Source organism: Spea bombifrons, chromosome 3 (assembly GCF_027358695.1).
Source record: "Spea bombifrons isolate aSpeBom1 chromosome 3, aSpeBom1.2.pri, whole genome shotgun sequence".
Classification (NCBI taxonomy): domain Eukaryota; kingdom Metazoa; phylum Chordata; class Amphibia; order Anura; family Pelobatidae; genus Spea; species Spea bombifrons.
The window spans coordinates 113753293-113769410 of NC_071089.1; the positions used below are offsets into that span (position 1 = coordinate 113753293).

Sequence of the window (16118 nt, forward strand, 5' to 3'; positions counted from 1 at the left end):
ATTATCAATTAAACAGCCATAACCAAGTGAACACATACAAAGTAATGAATTCTAGAGTGCGTTACGTAGAAAGCTAGTATTTGGCTCTTTCTTCAATGACCAAAAAGTAAACAAACATATAAAGATGTGACTATATACAGTATATGTGTGAGGAGTTCGGCACGTAACTGAATACGCTAAAATAAAAAGTTGATTCTATTTGTTTGGCAAAATACAATCTAAGCCTCTTCTGTTTTATTTTATACTTTAGTTAATCTCCATATCTGAACCTAATCTCCATAGCTAACCTACTCTCAGACATCAGATGTGGCTTTTTTCTTGGTTACATGGTTTTAGTAATGAAAGAGTTAAAAGATTTTGTTTTTAAAGTAGGTAGTCCTTTCCCACATGTGTCAATCTCAGGGCTGCCTGCTGATTGGTCAGTCTCCTCCCCCTGGGGACTATATATATATCTGTCCTCATCCTCTGTCTCATTAGAGAGAATTCCTACACACAGTGACAATGGAGCTGTCCACGGTGCTAGTGCTGATCGCAGCTGGGTGGGCCGTTTGTCTGGCTTCACCTATCCCGGTAAGTAGCTGAGACCCCGTCTTATCTTTACTCTATTGAACAGTCTCTCTTCTCTGCGCCTCTGTCTCGTCTGCTTGTGTTTGGGGTTTGGGGAATGATTTCTGCCCTTATGCCGCCTTCATTGATGTGTCTTTATTCTCCCGCAGGTCAATCCGGACTCTGGCAGCGGTACGTATTAAACCGATAACTATTACTGTCCGCTTAATACAGTTATACTAATGCCTTTTCTTGTCGAACTTACTTTCTGTTCTGATTCTCTCTGATCTGAGTACGACTCCCATCTTCCTAAATAATGAAGCTACAAGAAAATACTATACTTGGCCTTTTGTCTTTGTGACTTTGTAAGGTATTTCATCTTTGCTTTCCCGTAATTCCTTACAGACACAAAACCTGACAACAGAACAGTATTTGAACGTATAGAAGCTCTAAATAAGGGTAAGAGATCTTAAAATGTAAAGCGTTTTTATCTAAAATGAAGTTTGTTATTATTGTCCTGATACTAGGGGGTTACATATAAAAAGTGATTCTAGAAAGTTTCAAAAGTGGTTTTATCACCATAGCAATCACTGAAATGATATCTGCTTACCATACCTTCTAAGCATTTTAGAAGATGCAGCTGAGAGTTACTTGGGGATACTCAGTAGATATTCAGTAGTTACAGATACAAACCATATATAATTATAAATTGTTTGAATTAGTCAATATTTGAATGTGTAGCTCAGAATGTTCCTCGATTCTTCATACAGCTTACTATGTGCATTAAGACTGACCTTCTGGTCTGTTTATACAGAACCCCCCGCTTCGCTCCTCAAGTTCCATGTTATGTTATTTATTCTCCTATTTATTTTCAGATATCTCCACGCCACTACAAGACGGAGACATTGCCTACCCTATTGGGCGCAGTACCATGAAATGTAACAGCTGTTTGTGGGATATCTCACAGAACGGGATGGTTTACGTCCCTTATGTTATTTCCTCTGCATATTGTAAGTTATACTCATTACTGACCAGATGGCTTCATTCTCATGTAATAATGTCTCTTCCTCATGTTAAGGAAACTCACGTAATCTTTCTGCCTGCAGCTAATATAGACAAATGGCTGATTACAGACGCCATCAAGGAGTTTGAAACAATGACCTGCGTGAAGTTTGTCAGCAGAACCTCAGAAGCCGACTATCTCAGTATAGAGTCTTTACCTGGGTGAGTCTCAGCACCTGCTAGGTGTCCCCAGACTGTAAATTCAGAAAACTATTTAGCCAGGGCCAACCAGAAGAGTCTAACTAGACGGTAATATGGAGCTTGATTCAATGACCCCACTGAAAATTAATTAGCGCTAAATAGGTGTTTAAATGCATGGTTTAACACCCAACTAAACCCTGAACAACGATCTTTGATTCTAGATACTAAAACTGCTCATATAACACTTCACTGAAATCAATAGGAAACAGCATCAAGTAAGCAATGTATTGAGTTGCAAAGAGCATTAGAGCAACGTAAATGGATATTTCAACGTGGACATTCTGAAGCTCTCTTTGAAGGCCTATTAGGATAGGGAATAAGAATACATTTTTGTAATCTTGAACATTTAGCCTTTTTGTTTATTATGTTACCTATATCAATCTTTACATTTATCCAAATTCCCTGTTAGGTGTTGGTCGTATGTTTCCAAGATTGGTGGCAAACAGGTTGTGACCCTGGATAAGGCCGGGTGCATGAACTACGGCGCCATCCAGCATGAACTGATGCACACGCTGGGCTTCATTCATGAGCACTCCAGGAGCGACAGGAATAACTACGTAGATATCTTGTGGCAAAACATCCCTCCAGGTGAGAAATGTAAACACACAGATACAACCGTTGAGGGTGGAAAATGTACAATAAACGCAGCAGTCGCTTGGTCCCAGAGAAGAGTAACTAATGTTTGTTATACCTTTTAGTGGATGAATAATCATCAATTTAAATTTCGAGTCACATATGCCTCTCATCATACATCGAAATAAACATATTGCTAGTTTAACATTGTCTGGTCATATTATATTACATCTGTTTGTCTGTTTGCAGTAAATCAGCCGAACTTTGCGATTAGAGATTCCAACAATTTGGATCTTCCCTATGACTACGGCTCAATATTGCACTACCCAAGGCAAGTAGAATTCTGTATCAAGACTGTTTTATTTCAATTTCTTTTGAGCCACATCTAATAGTCTTCATCTCCCAATAGCACTGCTTTTTCCAACCCCCCGGGAAGAACGACAATACTTCCAAAACCTGACCCCACAGTTCCTATCGGACAGACGTCTGGAATGAGCCACCTTGATGTGATGAAGATTAACAAACTCTATAAGTGCAGTAAGTGTTTACTCAGTTCAGTGTCTTGTTTGTGTTCTGATTGTGAAATAGGAGACTCTGACCTGTAACGGTCCACATGCTTAGTCTACGGAGTTGTAAAATGTTCTATTACAGTTTTACAATATAATCTTTAATTTTTTTAAATTTTTTTTAGATCTTTGCCGGACAAAATTAACAAATTCCTCAGGATCTTTCTCCACCGATGGCCTTTCGTTCGGACAGGATAGTAGCTGTCGTTGGCTGATTGAAACTCCAAATCAAAAGGTTTATATAAACCTAGTCCAATTGGATGCTTTAAAAATAGAAAAAAAGCTGTGAAAATGGATCAGTTCTACAGGGCCAATTCTAACCCATGATTAACGTATTCAACGGAATTACTAATTTAATTAAAAAGTATAATCACTGACTGCATGGATTAAAAAAATGAAAATAAAATTTCATCTTATATGGATGTTCCATTTTAGGACACAGTTATAATATCCGAAATAGTAATTCTAAGAGGCTGATCAATGCATTTTCCGTAGTGCTTTCAACGTGCCCCATCTTCTCCCCCCCCCCAGATTTCTCTGCAGCTCGGTGGCATCAACATCCCTCTTTCTGTCGGCTGCACTGAAAGCTACATTAAGGTATATGATGGCCCAAGTAAGTCTGAGGACGTTCTTCTGAATAATACCTGTGGATTTCAAATACTCCCACCTTTAATTTCATCTACAAACGTGATGTTGGTGGAGCTCGTGAGCAGCCAGAAGCCGGCTTTGAGCAGCTTTAGTGCCTCCTATAATACCGGTAAGGGTCCTTCCATTTTCCTGCGAATCTGTTAATCGCGTAAAATGAAACATTTAAAAAACAAGGGTTTAAATTATTATATTATGCCCTATAGTGTGACCATACAAAATGTTGTCCCTTTAACATGTATATTTTAGATATACATCATTTATGGTTTTAAATGATATAATATTGCTGCAACACTTTATCTTATTATTCAGTGTAATTTATTTTAATTTATAATAGTGGTGTATTCACTAAGTGAAGCTTGTAGGTGTGTTGTGCTGGAAAATTTATCCTTATCATCTTCACAGCCAAATGTCATTAGTTTTCCTGTAACAGGGGCCAAGTTGGTCCTTGCTGATGTAGCAATGCCTAGTGCACGGTTCATTTTTAGTTTGATGTTCTACCAGTGGCGGAACTACCAAGGGGTGCCGAGCGGTTGTTTTCAGCAACCGCTCGGCGCCCTTCTGTCTCTTCTGTCTCCTCTGCTCCCTGCCGTTGCCGCCTGCCTCAGCACTGCCCCTACTGCAGCGGTGGGAGCGTGAGGCGTCTGTCTCGGGTGCCGGCGCTTCACGCTACGCGCCAGCATATGACGTCATATGCCGAAGCACAGCAGTGAAGCCGCGCGCACTGCGGCAGAGCAGCGAGACAGAAGCCTCGTGCTCCCACCACAGGACTGCACGGTAAGTGACCTACAAATGGGGAAGGGAGAGGATAGATATTGAAAAGGGGGGTGGGGGAGGGTAGATAGTGAGAAAAGGGGGTAGGGAGAGGGTAGATAGTGTGAGAGGGGGTAGGGAGGGGGTAGATAGTGTGAGAGGTGGGGTAGGGAGGGGGTAGATAGTGTGAGAGGGTGGAAGGGAGGGGGTAGATAGTGTGAGAGGGGGGTAGGGAGAGGGTAGATAATGAAAATGTGGGTTAGAGAGAGGGTAGATAGTGAGAATGGGGAAGGGAGCGAGAGGGGGTAGATTGGGTTGGGGGTGTGGAGGGGCCTTAACAGATTCTCGCACCGGGGCCCTGAGGCTTTTAGTGTTCTACAATGTATAGTTCAGAGAGTAAGTTTAAATATTTTACCTGAAAACCTTATTTGAATAAACCCCCTAGAAAAAAATATTAGTCGGTATTCCTGGATCCATTCCTTTCTTATATGTAAAGCAACAGCTTTGGGTTCCAAATTAAAGACATGTATTACCTTTTACCGTTATGAGATTGCTACAACACATGGCAATATTCTGTGATGTTCATGAACTATCGCTTCTATAGTATGTTTACTGTGTCTACATTTCTTAACACAATAACATTTCTTAAATAATTTATTTCTGCATTTTATATCTAAACATCATATGAGCTTCTTCTTATTAGACACTCAGTAAGCAAATATAGATGCGTAGATTATGGGAGAAAGGTGTGATCCGCAAAGTGTTCCATTTAGAAACTTTCAATATTCTTTTTTTTATTCACAGTTACCTATGGAGAGTCCTTCATCAAGGATAACGGGGTTGTGATTTCTCCATGGGTCAGAAACTTCTACCCCGACAATGCGGATGCTGTATATTCCATCATAGCCCCGCGGGGATATAAGGTAACATATTACCTCTTATAAAATATATTACACGGAGGCTGCTGTGTATCAAAACCTAATCTAGATAGCGTGTAATGTGTCCAAAATGGATGTTGGTGCTTAATGAGAATGGGAAATATTGTTTTATTTTCTGTACCATGAGCTGTCAGTCTGCACACAGATTGAACGTCTATCAAAGCCCTTACGTTCTCCTCTATAGACTCATAATCAGTCTCAGAAATGTTCTCTGCTAACCAGGACTGTGTCTTTGTCTCCTAGGTGTCCCTGACCTTCTCTTATTTCAATATGGAGGATTCCGTAAATTGTTCCAAAGACTACCTGATTGTCACGGATGGAGCCGCTACGATTGCCCCAGCCCTGGGCAAATTCTGTGGGTTTAATTTACCTCCGGCTTTGGTGTCTTCTGGGAATGTAATGTTATTGCAGTTTCACAGCGATGACCAGAATAACTCCTATGGATTCATGGCGTCCTATCGCTTTGGTAAGTGGCAGGACTGATATAATTATCATAGTACAGCAGCAAAGTCCCACCGGTTTCAGGTTTTATAAACACGTTATGTGGCATTTTAATCTTCTACCTTCACAGTTTATTGGTATTTATTTGTTACTCCTGGGCGCCTCTTTACTAGAATATAATAAAATAATAACGCTGCTATCAGTATCACAAGACTATACTCTTTAATAATTACACTAATTATACAGATCTTGGTTGTTAGTATTTTAGGATCAATGATGTTTGTCAATCTGCTCTAGAACTGTTGTCTATAGAGTTGCCACCAATTAAGTGTATTATAGGACATTTATTTAGAACATAGGCTGATAATATGAGAAGAATCCCACATATGGACTGTTTTGTGAATCAACATGACGTTATCGTGTCTTTCCATACAACATGTGAGAATGACACTAACTCCCTCCTCTGTTCTGCAGTGGCTCCATAATGATCTGGATGATGAAGAAAGAAGGTTTCCGTTGACCAACCTGAAGAAGTTAAAATATAGTTACATGGAGGGTTGTTTCGTAAATATTTAGCGTTGTGTTTTTGTGAATCACTTGTTGTCGGGGCTAGTTTTAACACGGGTACAAAAGGGGCAGCTTGCTTTAGAGTCCTGGCTTGCTTTAGAGACCCATGGCAGCTTTAGAGACCCATGGCAGTCTCTTGGGCCCCCTTAAGCTTCTGCACAGATAGGTCTCTACGGGTGGTCACAAATACTTCTATGTCTCTTGCCCAAGGGGTCTATGGTGGAGGGTGTCATGGAGAGAAAGCTTTAACGGGCCCCCATTATACATGCTTTTTGCTCGTTGTGTGCCAGTAGTCATGGTATCTGTTAATGAGGTTCAACAGACCGGCCTTTTTTAGACGGTGTATTAACAAAATAAAACAAGTTCTCTCTAGCCCACTTTATTTCTCTTTGCAATGTGATTTATTCTACACACCTTGCTTGGATCTCACAATATCATGTTCAATTGTTGGAAGCGCATTGAATCTGCATTTTCAGCAGATTGCGTGAAAAGGAATGCTCTATGTTTGCTATATCTTGAGTTTCTTTAAACAAAGGTAGTTTGGGTCTTACTAAATAATTACTGTTACCCGTTGTTTCCTCATCTGTATTCATTTTAAAGAAATAAATATTTGACACATATAATCCCCTGGACATGGTATTTTTTTGGAATCTCAATACAAAGCACATGTACACTATTTTATCTGATTGCACTTTTTAGTGTAGTACTGCATCATTGAGATTAACCCTTAAAGTTATTTGGTTTGATGGGGTAAATTGTATTGGCCGGCTTCAAAGATACCAGGAATAGGATATGTGGGCAGACTTTTAGACAAGTCAAAATTCCAATTTGAAAAATGCACACCTCTTAAAATGGGGTTTTAGTCCCCGAACAACCTAACAAACCCATGTGGGGTATTACTGCGCTCAGGAGATGTTGCTGAACACATATTGGGGTGTTGTTTGGCAGTGACATATACCAGGTGCGATAAATTTCTACCTGGATTACAACGTGTGTGAAAAAAATACAATTTTTTTTTACTACCATAAAGTTTGACAAAGGCTGGTGGTAGAATTAGTGCATGGAAATGGTTAAAATACCAGCATTTGAAATACCTTGGGGTGTCTAGTTTTTAAAAATATATGGTTTGCTGGGGTAAATTGCATTGGCCGGCTTCAAAGATACCCGAAATAGCACATGGGGCAGAATGACCAGCTTTGGGGAAAAAATGGTTTTGAAATAGCAACACGCTACTGGTACATATTGCCCCATAACGTGCAGAAAAAAAGCAAAAAAACCCCATAAAAACATTGGGTATTTCTAAACTCAGGACAAATAGTAGAATCTATTTAGCAGGTTTTTTCATTAGTTTTTGCAGATTTTTTTTAAAAAAAAAAGGTGAGAAAAAGTCATTTTTTAACCAAAAATCACCATATTTTATCTTTTTTTTTTTTATAGTAAATTAGATGATATGATAAAAATAATGGAATCTAAAGAAAGCCCTGTTTGTCCTGAAAAAAACCCCCCAATTTATAATATGTTTGGGAGCACGAAATGAGAAAGAAGGAAAACACAGCTAAACAGCAACACTGAAAAACGTTAAAAGAGCCATTGTCCCAAAATGTACATCGAGTAAGAAACGGTCTTGTCATTAAGGGGGTTAAAAACACATAAGACTTACATAGAGCCTTAATTCTATTAACATTCCTTTAACAGACGTTCTCAATGTTCACAGAACCCAACCCCAAATGCCATCAGTACACAAGGCAATGGATCAGGTAAGGGGAGTAAGTGATACAAAGGGTATTCCCCGCCTGTGTTATCCCTCCTGTAGTGATGTCGCTGTCTGGACAAACAGGGCTGTGTTAGCCGATTAAGAGATCCAGCCTAGTTACACGATTGTCCCTTTGAAGGGCCGGAGCAGTATGCAGCCACATTCAGTCTTTGTGGCTCCAAAAAATGTAACATAACGAAACACATATTTTTTTTTAACGTATTTTGCGTAAATTGCCGGCTTAGAGTTCCACGTAAAATATCTGCCTCTGCCCGGGGACAGGGGGTCCGGGGCAACTCCAGTTAGCCTGGCCCTGTGACAACTAGACACCCCATGGGTATTTAAAATGGTATTATTTTAACTCTTTCCATGCCAGGAAAGATATAGCACCATCTTTAGCACTTGCTCAAAAAAATAATCTATTTTTGAAAAAAAATATTTTATATTTTTTGGACTTTGTTTCACATTTTGTTGGTTTTTTTTACTAATCACCTGTATTCAATCTGCAAGGGGAGCACAGAGTTCTCAGGAACGTCTGTAGAGACCCTCTTGGAAACTTGTTTATTTTTTAATGGACGCCGCCATCTTGCGAAAGGCAAAATCTCTCGCAGTGGAGCTTGTGGCTGCTCTTTGGAACGGTCACAGTGCGTCCTGGGGTGGGTTTTCGGGGTCGCTAAATGCCTTGCTATCAAGGCATTTTAGCAACACCCTTGAAGCTTAGGAGGAGATCTAACCAAAAATGCTTCATACAGCTTACGGCAAAAGCCCTAAATGGAGGCAGAACTAATAGTTAAATGTTTTGTAACCCATCAATAGTTAAACAACAACCAGACCTATAATGATGCCCTATGCAATTTCAATGTGCCATGCCAAGAAAATGTACAATGAAATAAACAGAAACATATACCATCTGGGGCAGGTGATAGAACATCGTATACAGAGATTAATTCACGTCATACAGAAGAATAAATATGTTCATGACAATAAATACTAATACATGCTAACTGACTATAAATTAATAGCAGACGTGCAAAAGGGCCAACAATGATTCGGACATAGTTTTCAGTTTGTTTTTGGTCCATTTGATTTCAGACAACGTATTACATATCCAGCCTATTTGTTTTGGACTAAAAATCGGGGTAACGAAATTCGTTGTCTTACACCCACATTTACTTCGAGAGAGTCAAGGAGCATATGATTCAGTATGATACAGTATTACAGTGTTGGAAATGCGGTAGAATGCAAGGTACTATGTTCCATAATTGGTGACACAGTGAATGAGTTAAAAAGTCCTGGAGTAAAGACTTCAAAATTATTTGTAATAAACTGTTTTACTTGACTTGGTCATAGATCTATTGAATCAAAATGACATAGTTCAGAGATTGTGAGGATTCGTGTGAGGAATCAGGTCCAGTCATCGTTTGTGATGGCGAAGGGCTTCTTTTGTAGCATGATGAATTTACAAAGATATTTGGCCCCGAGTAGGGCCAGGCTTTGGCGCCAGTTTGGGTAAGTTGGGGGTGGGGTTTAGGGGGTTGTTATTTAAGGGGTTGTGACACAAGGCTTAGGGACATTTTGTAGTCACCTTACCCTGTGTTGTTTGTCCTGCCCTCCCTCCCTTACCGCGTATCTAGGGGGTGTGAATGCTCTGGGGAGAGCATTTGATGGAAGGTTCCCGGTAGGTGGTGCTCGGAGCCTCAGGTTCGGGTTTGGGCATCTTGGTATGTCCATCCCTGTGTGGTGGTTCCTAGTTCGCCTGATAGGCTTTATGGTTTTTGTTAATTTATGTTTATTGATGTTATTTATTATATTTATGTGTTTAGTTTGGTAGTCTTTGCACTATTAATGCAAAAAGGTGTTGGGCCTAAGGTTGCGTGGCAATGGCTTGGTTAATAAATAAAATTGGACATGGCCTTTTTAACCAAAGTTTCTTGTGTTTGTTGGGTTACGGTAAATTAGGGAGGAGGGCCTGGTGCATATATAGCCGAATATTTTCAAATTTTAAGTTCAATTTTGGCTCCCTACTTGTGGAACATGTTTAATGAAATAAAGAACCAGAGGAAGTTTCCTCGAGAGGTGCTACAAGCTGCTATAAGCCCTATTCTGAAGCCCAATAAAGTTCCATTAGATATTAAAAACTATAGACCAATATCTCTAATAAATTTAGACACTAAATTATATTCTGCGATACTTGCAAATAGAATTAAAACCTAGTGATAATGTTAGGAAAATAATAGATATTTGTAAACATGCAAATATTTCCAGGGACCCCAGGCTGGCCCTGTCATTAGATGCAGAGAAAGCGTTTGACAGGGTCAGCTGGGTGTTCCTGGGAGAAACTCTTAAAGCAATGGGTTTTGGACATGGAATTTTAGATGCGATAATGACATTATATACTATCCCTACAGCTAAAATAGTGGGTCAAGGATTTGAGTCTCAATGGTTGAACATTTTTAATGGCACAAGACAAGGATGTCCAGTGGCTCCATTATTATATATAATTTCATTGGAACCACTCACATCTAAAATAAGATATGACACAAATAAAAAAATAAATACAAAAATTGGACATCTGGAAATGAAACTGTCCCTTTTGATTACCTTGGATAAACCTATTGTTACTATTCCAGCCCTACTAGAAGAAATTGAGCAATATGGTAGTTTATCTAATTATAAATTAAATATAGAAAAATCACAAGCTTTGTGTATAGCTATGACAGACGAAGATAAAAGTATACTTACATCTAGATTCCAATTTTATTGGCCAGACTCTGGGATAGATCTAGGAGTAATAATTCCGGCAGATGGTGACAAGATTATGGAAAAAAAACATATTTAAGCATACTCAAGTGAAATTAAATAAATGGAAAAATCTCCCTATCTCTTGGATGGGTAGAATCCATATTAATAAAGCATATATATTACCGGTTTGGTTATTTAAATCCAGAATGATTCGGGATGCTCTACCCAGAGAATGGTTCAATTTAATACAATCCAGATTCATGAGCTTTATATACCGTGATAAACACCCTAGAATTTAAAAAAAACACTTTGTTTATGCCTAGGATTGAGCCTTTCAAAGTTGTTTAATTATTGGCAGTCATCAATGCAAATGCACATATATAAAATGCAATTAATACAATCTAAAGAACGTGAATGGTATATATTAGAACAAACTATCTTGGGTCTTACAGATTTAGAATTAGTCCTCTGGTTGCAGAAACACGCATTCAAGATTTAAAAGGGTCATCACTTATCTCAATTCTATTCTTTTGGCAGAAATGTAAGTAAAAAATGGGTTTTAGTGATTTAATTACTAAGAGTTTTTAAATAAAAACATTCTGGATATTAGTCTTAATGAATGGAAAGTAAGCAGGATTAATAGGATAGAAGATGTAATGATTGGCAATGAAATGAAGGATTTTCCCTCACTATGCTGTGAATTTGGTCTCTCTAACAAAGTTAGAGATTAAATGTTCAACTATATAAGAGTGAAATATTATTTATATCAATCTCTTTTTGTGGGGACCAAAGAAGAAAAAGAGGTTCATTTTAAGAAAATATTTGACAATCAGGCTAGAAAGTTCTTAGGCTTTGTACTGACCTGATTTGAGAACTTTTCTTTTAAATGGGAGGGAGATCTGAATCTGGATACTTTACAGAAGAAGGGTGGATTAGAGCTTGGAACCAGGTCACAAAGAACATACACTGCTTAAATCTACGAGAGATATTTTTTTAAAATAATTAATAGGTACCGCAAAGACTCCACAAAATAAATCCCTTAATACAAAATGTCTGTGGGAGATGTGAAGAAGGTGATGGTTCATGGATACATATATGGTGGTCATGTGGTAAAATAGTTGACTGTTGGAAAAAAATCTTTGAGACCATCTCGTACTATGTATCATTATCTGACAATACTGTCCATTGTATATCTATTGTCTTTACTCTGATTGATTACCACTAGGAATCGTGATATTTCAATTCGTTTTGTTTTAGTCAAGTCACTTCTGGCTTCGTCTAATTTGTTTTTTTTACTATATGTACTATATTATAAAAGCAAATAAATTATATAAAAACAAAATAATAAAAGTAGATTTTTTTAAAAAGTAGCAGTGAAAAATACAATGAATACATTCAACGGAACTACTAATGCAGTTTAATTGAGACGTTTAATTACTGGCTTTTTATATGGATGACCCTTAAGAAATGTTGAATAACACTTTCAGGTTTTACAAAAAGGTTATATGGCATTTTAATCTTCACCGTTTATTGGTGTTTGTTTGTTACTCTTGGGTGTCTCTTTTTGTATTTTTGTCGCTTTTCTTTTCGAGCGACGAACTTCGTTCCCAGTCATTTGATCATTCGGCTATAAACAAAATTGTGCGTAAAGAGAAAGTTTGAGGATCCTGCACATTTAAAGTTACATTCTTCATGTCTGAGGTTAATATCATCTTGTTTAATTTAGCAAATACATTTAACAAGCACCAGGAGAACCCCAGAACCCAAGAAGAATATTAGATTAATCTGCTTTTATGCTACAAGCAGCAGCCTATGTGCCATATGTTAAAATTAGAAAGACAATTGAAATGTTCCTTTCATTTTATCTACATGTGGCGCACCAACGGCCATATTGAGAAGCTCTTACTTGGAATGGCTTGGAACACTTTACAAGGAGTGTGATGTTGATGTGACTTGTGGATCTTAAGGGAAAGTGATACTTTTCAAGCTCTTTTGTTCTATACTTAACAAGACAAATCAGGGATTTGCATATGCAATGATGGGTAAAGCATTGTCGTTGATAACAGTCAGAGAGGGAATGGATCATGGTGAGGTCATTAAAGGTAATTATGCGCAACAGGTTAATGGGCCAGTTTCTATCAAGGGTGTTCCCCACAAGACATTGATTTCAGTAGGAATTCAATTTGTGGCCTTATCCTAAGATGTCCCTTTAATTTTAATGGCACCGCTTCAATCAATCTCATGTTATTGGCACCTGACTTGGTACAGAAGCCCTCTTACCCAGGAAAGGTGGGTGAAGCAGCTGGTGCCCTACGTGACCTCGGAGGTGGTATTATGACATATGTAGAGTAAGCAGCTGTTTAGGGCCCCCACGGGTCTAAGGGGTCCTTCAGAGAATAAAGGTTGAGATATAGGTTTCTTATAATGTTATATCACTGTAATGTAACTTATTATTAGAGTAACTCTTGATCATAAGTGTCGTCTGACATATAATTATGCATTTTATCACCATTATCTGAGAATAGGCTCATTTAAAAATGCTGCCTCTGGTGCATCAACTGACCCCAGACTAGGGTGACCACACGTCCTGGATTGCCCGGGACAGTCCTGCAATGAGACTTTAAGTCCCGGGTCCCGGGCAGCCTCAATCTGGGACAAAGCATTGTCCTGGAATTGAAGCGCCTTCTTTTTTTTTTTTTAAGCAAGCCCTCTAGCTTGGTCTTGGTGCCGGCTTGTAATGGAGTATGAAGTCATATTTTGGCGCTCAGCAGTGAAGCAGCGCGCTCAGCAGTGAAGCAGTGTGCACTGCAGCAGAGCAGGGAGACTCTCGCCGCAGGACTGCTGGAATGTAAGTGAAGTACAGGGGGGGTGTAGATAATAGGGAGGTAGGGGGATAGGGTAGATAATAGGGAGGGGGTAGATAATGAGAAGGTAGGGAGATGATGAGTAGATTATAGGGAGGGATCGATTATGAGAAGGGAGGGATAGAAGGGGTCGATTATGAGAAGGGAGGGAGAGAAGGGTCAATTATGAGAAGGGAGGGAGAGAAGGGTATATTGTGAGAAGTTAGGGAAGGAGGGAGAGGGGTAGATGAGTAGGAAGGGAGAGGGGGTAGATAATGAGAAGGGAGGGGGTTAGGTTATGAGAAGGGAAGGAGAGAAGGATAGATAATGAGAAGGGAGGGAGAGGGGGTAGATTATGAGAAATGGGGGAGTGGTAGATTATATTGAAATAAATACATATATTGAAATGTATAAAGAGTGAGATTGAGTGAGAGAATAAATGAATTAGTGTGTGGATGAATTGTCTGAATGAGGAAGAGTATGAATTAATGTGCGGCTAAATTGTCTGAATGAGGGCGATCATTAATTAATTTGTGAGAATTTATGGATTTGTGGAAGATGGCACAGGCAGGTAGTTTCTGTGACAAAGATGGCACAAGCCTGGCTGTTTGGTGACAAAGTTGACTCATGCTGGGCTGTTTGGGGACAAAGATGGCAGGTCGTATATGTGTTATCTGGGTGCTTGTCAGGTTCTATGTGGGCATTCCGCTGCATTTCATGTAAATGGCGCAGTATCTGCTGCTGATCCTTTTGGGAATGCGTATAAAATGTTCTCCACCTGGTTAGAGAGGCAGTCTTGGGGCTTATCAGGGGATTCCTAGTAATTATGTGTAAGTATCTGTTTATTTACAATGTAATGAGTTAATCGTACAAACCAGATCTACTAGCAGGTACGATTCTGAATACTAAGCGTTACCCGAATACTGTTGTCTGCTGATTCCCGCGGTCCAAGTTCATTCCCACAGACCTGCTTTATAATACAGGAGTTGTTTTCATTAAACATTCTACAATATTCTGTCTTTAAAAAACAATATAAATACTGATTCAGTTATAACTGAACATTCATAATGACAACGCTGCCTCTCATATATCTACTCCTGGTTTACTTCTATTTGTAAGGTGTCTCTTAGTATCTTTTCTTACTAAATCATTACAATTTCTTAATGTATTTCTTACTAAACAACATCAATTAGATCCATTATTAAGCTAATGCAGTTGAAGAGGACACCTGTTAGTTTATGCAGATAGTTAATGGGATCTTAATAGGATCGTTTTATCTACATATAAATAATCTTCATAGATTTGCTAATCAATCCTTTTCTGTTCTTGAGGACTTTCCTTAGACGTGAGTTTCAGTTATCTGAGCCTCCTGGCTATGAAACCTTCCCTACAATACAGCAAATGCAACGGCTTCCCAAAGTCCCGTTATTCCTGTAGTTTGGAATATCTTGTGGTCACACGCGCAAGAACCTTTAACAAAGGAACAGACTGACGGAGCCGGCCCCCGACACTGAATATTCTACACAGACCCAGCCACCGAAACCTGGAAATCAAGAATCTAGAACTAATAAAATCCCATAATAAGTCATGGCATCCATTTAGTTAAATAGTTGGGATAAAGCAAAGTATAAAAAATAAATAAAATGTAAATCAATAGTCACAGTGACTCGGGTAGCCATCTTTCAGTACATTGCTTTGGTGCAGCGTTTTCCAACAACCAGGAAAATTAGTTCAAAAGTTTGGGGTCACTGAGCTGTTTTCATGTAAAACAAGGACATTTCTTGCTGTAACATTATCAAAGGTGTTCTCTAACCATCAATTAGCATCTTAAACTTAAGCTTGGATCAGCGAACATAGGAGTGAAAAGATTCACAATATTAACGCTATCTGTGCTGGATTTCTGATCTATTTTATGTTATCCTAATGGACAAAATCTATTTTTCTTTCAAAAACAAGGACATTTCTAAGTGACCCCAAACCGTATATAATATGTATACATGATAGAAGTCACCCTACACACAACCTTATATATGTGAGAGCATCATCTGGAGAGCAAATTGAATAAAGGGAACTCACTGAGGATTTATCTCATTAAAGCATAACTTTTATATACAAATAGCGATACTACAGAAAAAACGTAACTTTTCAGTCCCTCTTGGTGTCTTTTATCAAGATAAAGGTATGAATATATATGAATATATACTGATATAAGGTGATTGTGTGTAAACTTATAAAATTAAATTATTACACTATTTTTATATAGAAACACAAGTTATTTTTCTTCAGCTTTATTTTATATTTGCCAATCTGCTTTTCCAGATTAAAAAAAAAAGATTTAATCCCAATTGATTGCAAAGTGGGCGGTACTCTACCCCCTGTGGGGTCCCGGGGCTGCCTGCTGATTGGTCGGTCTCCTCCCCCTGGGGACTATATATCTATCTGTCCTCATCCTCTGTCTCATTAGAGAGAATTCCTACACACAGTGACA

At 38.7% G+C, this 16118-nt stretch overlaps 1 protein-coding gene across 1 annotated transcript; it reads left to right on the forward strand.

Moving 5' to 3' along the window:
- The first annotated feature begins 501 nt into the window (after nucleotides 1-501).
- LOC128484145 (hatching enzyme 1.2-like) lies at nucleotides 502-6210 on the forward strand. Its single transcript, XM_053460465.1, has 13 exons — nucleotides 502-570; nucleotides 717-738; nucleotides 952-1005; nucleotides 1422-1556; nucleotides 1653-1770; nucleotides 2219-2397; nucleotides 2632-2713; nucleotides 2792-2919; nucleotides 3074-3183; nucleotides 3480-3561; nucleotides 5151-5269; nucleotides 5528-5750; nucleotides 6200-6210. Exons 1-13 carry the CDS (start codon nucleotides 502-504, stop codon nucleotides 6208-6210), a joined length of 1332 nt encoding a protein of 443 aa, XP_053316440.1.
- The last annotated feature ends 9908 nt before the right edge of the window (nucleotides 6211-16118 follow it).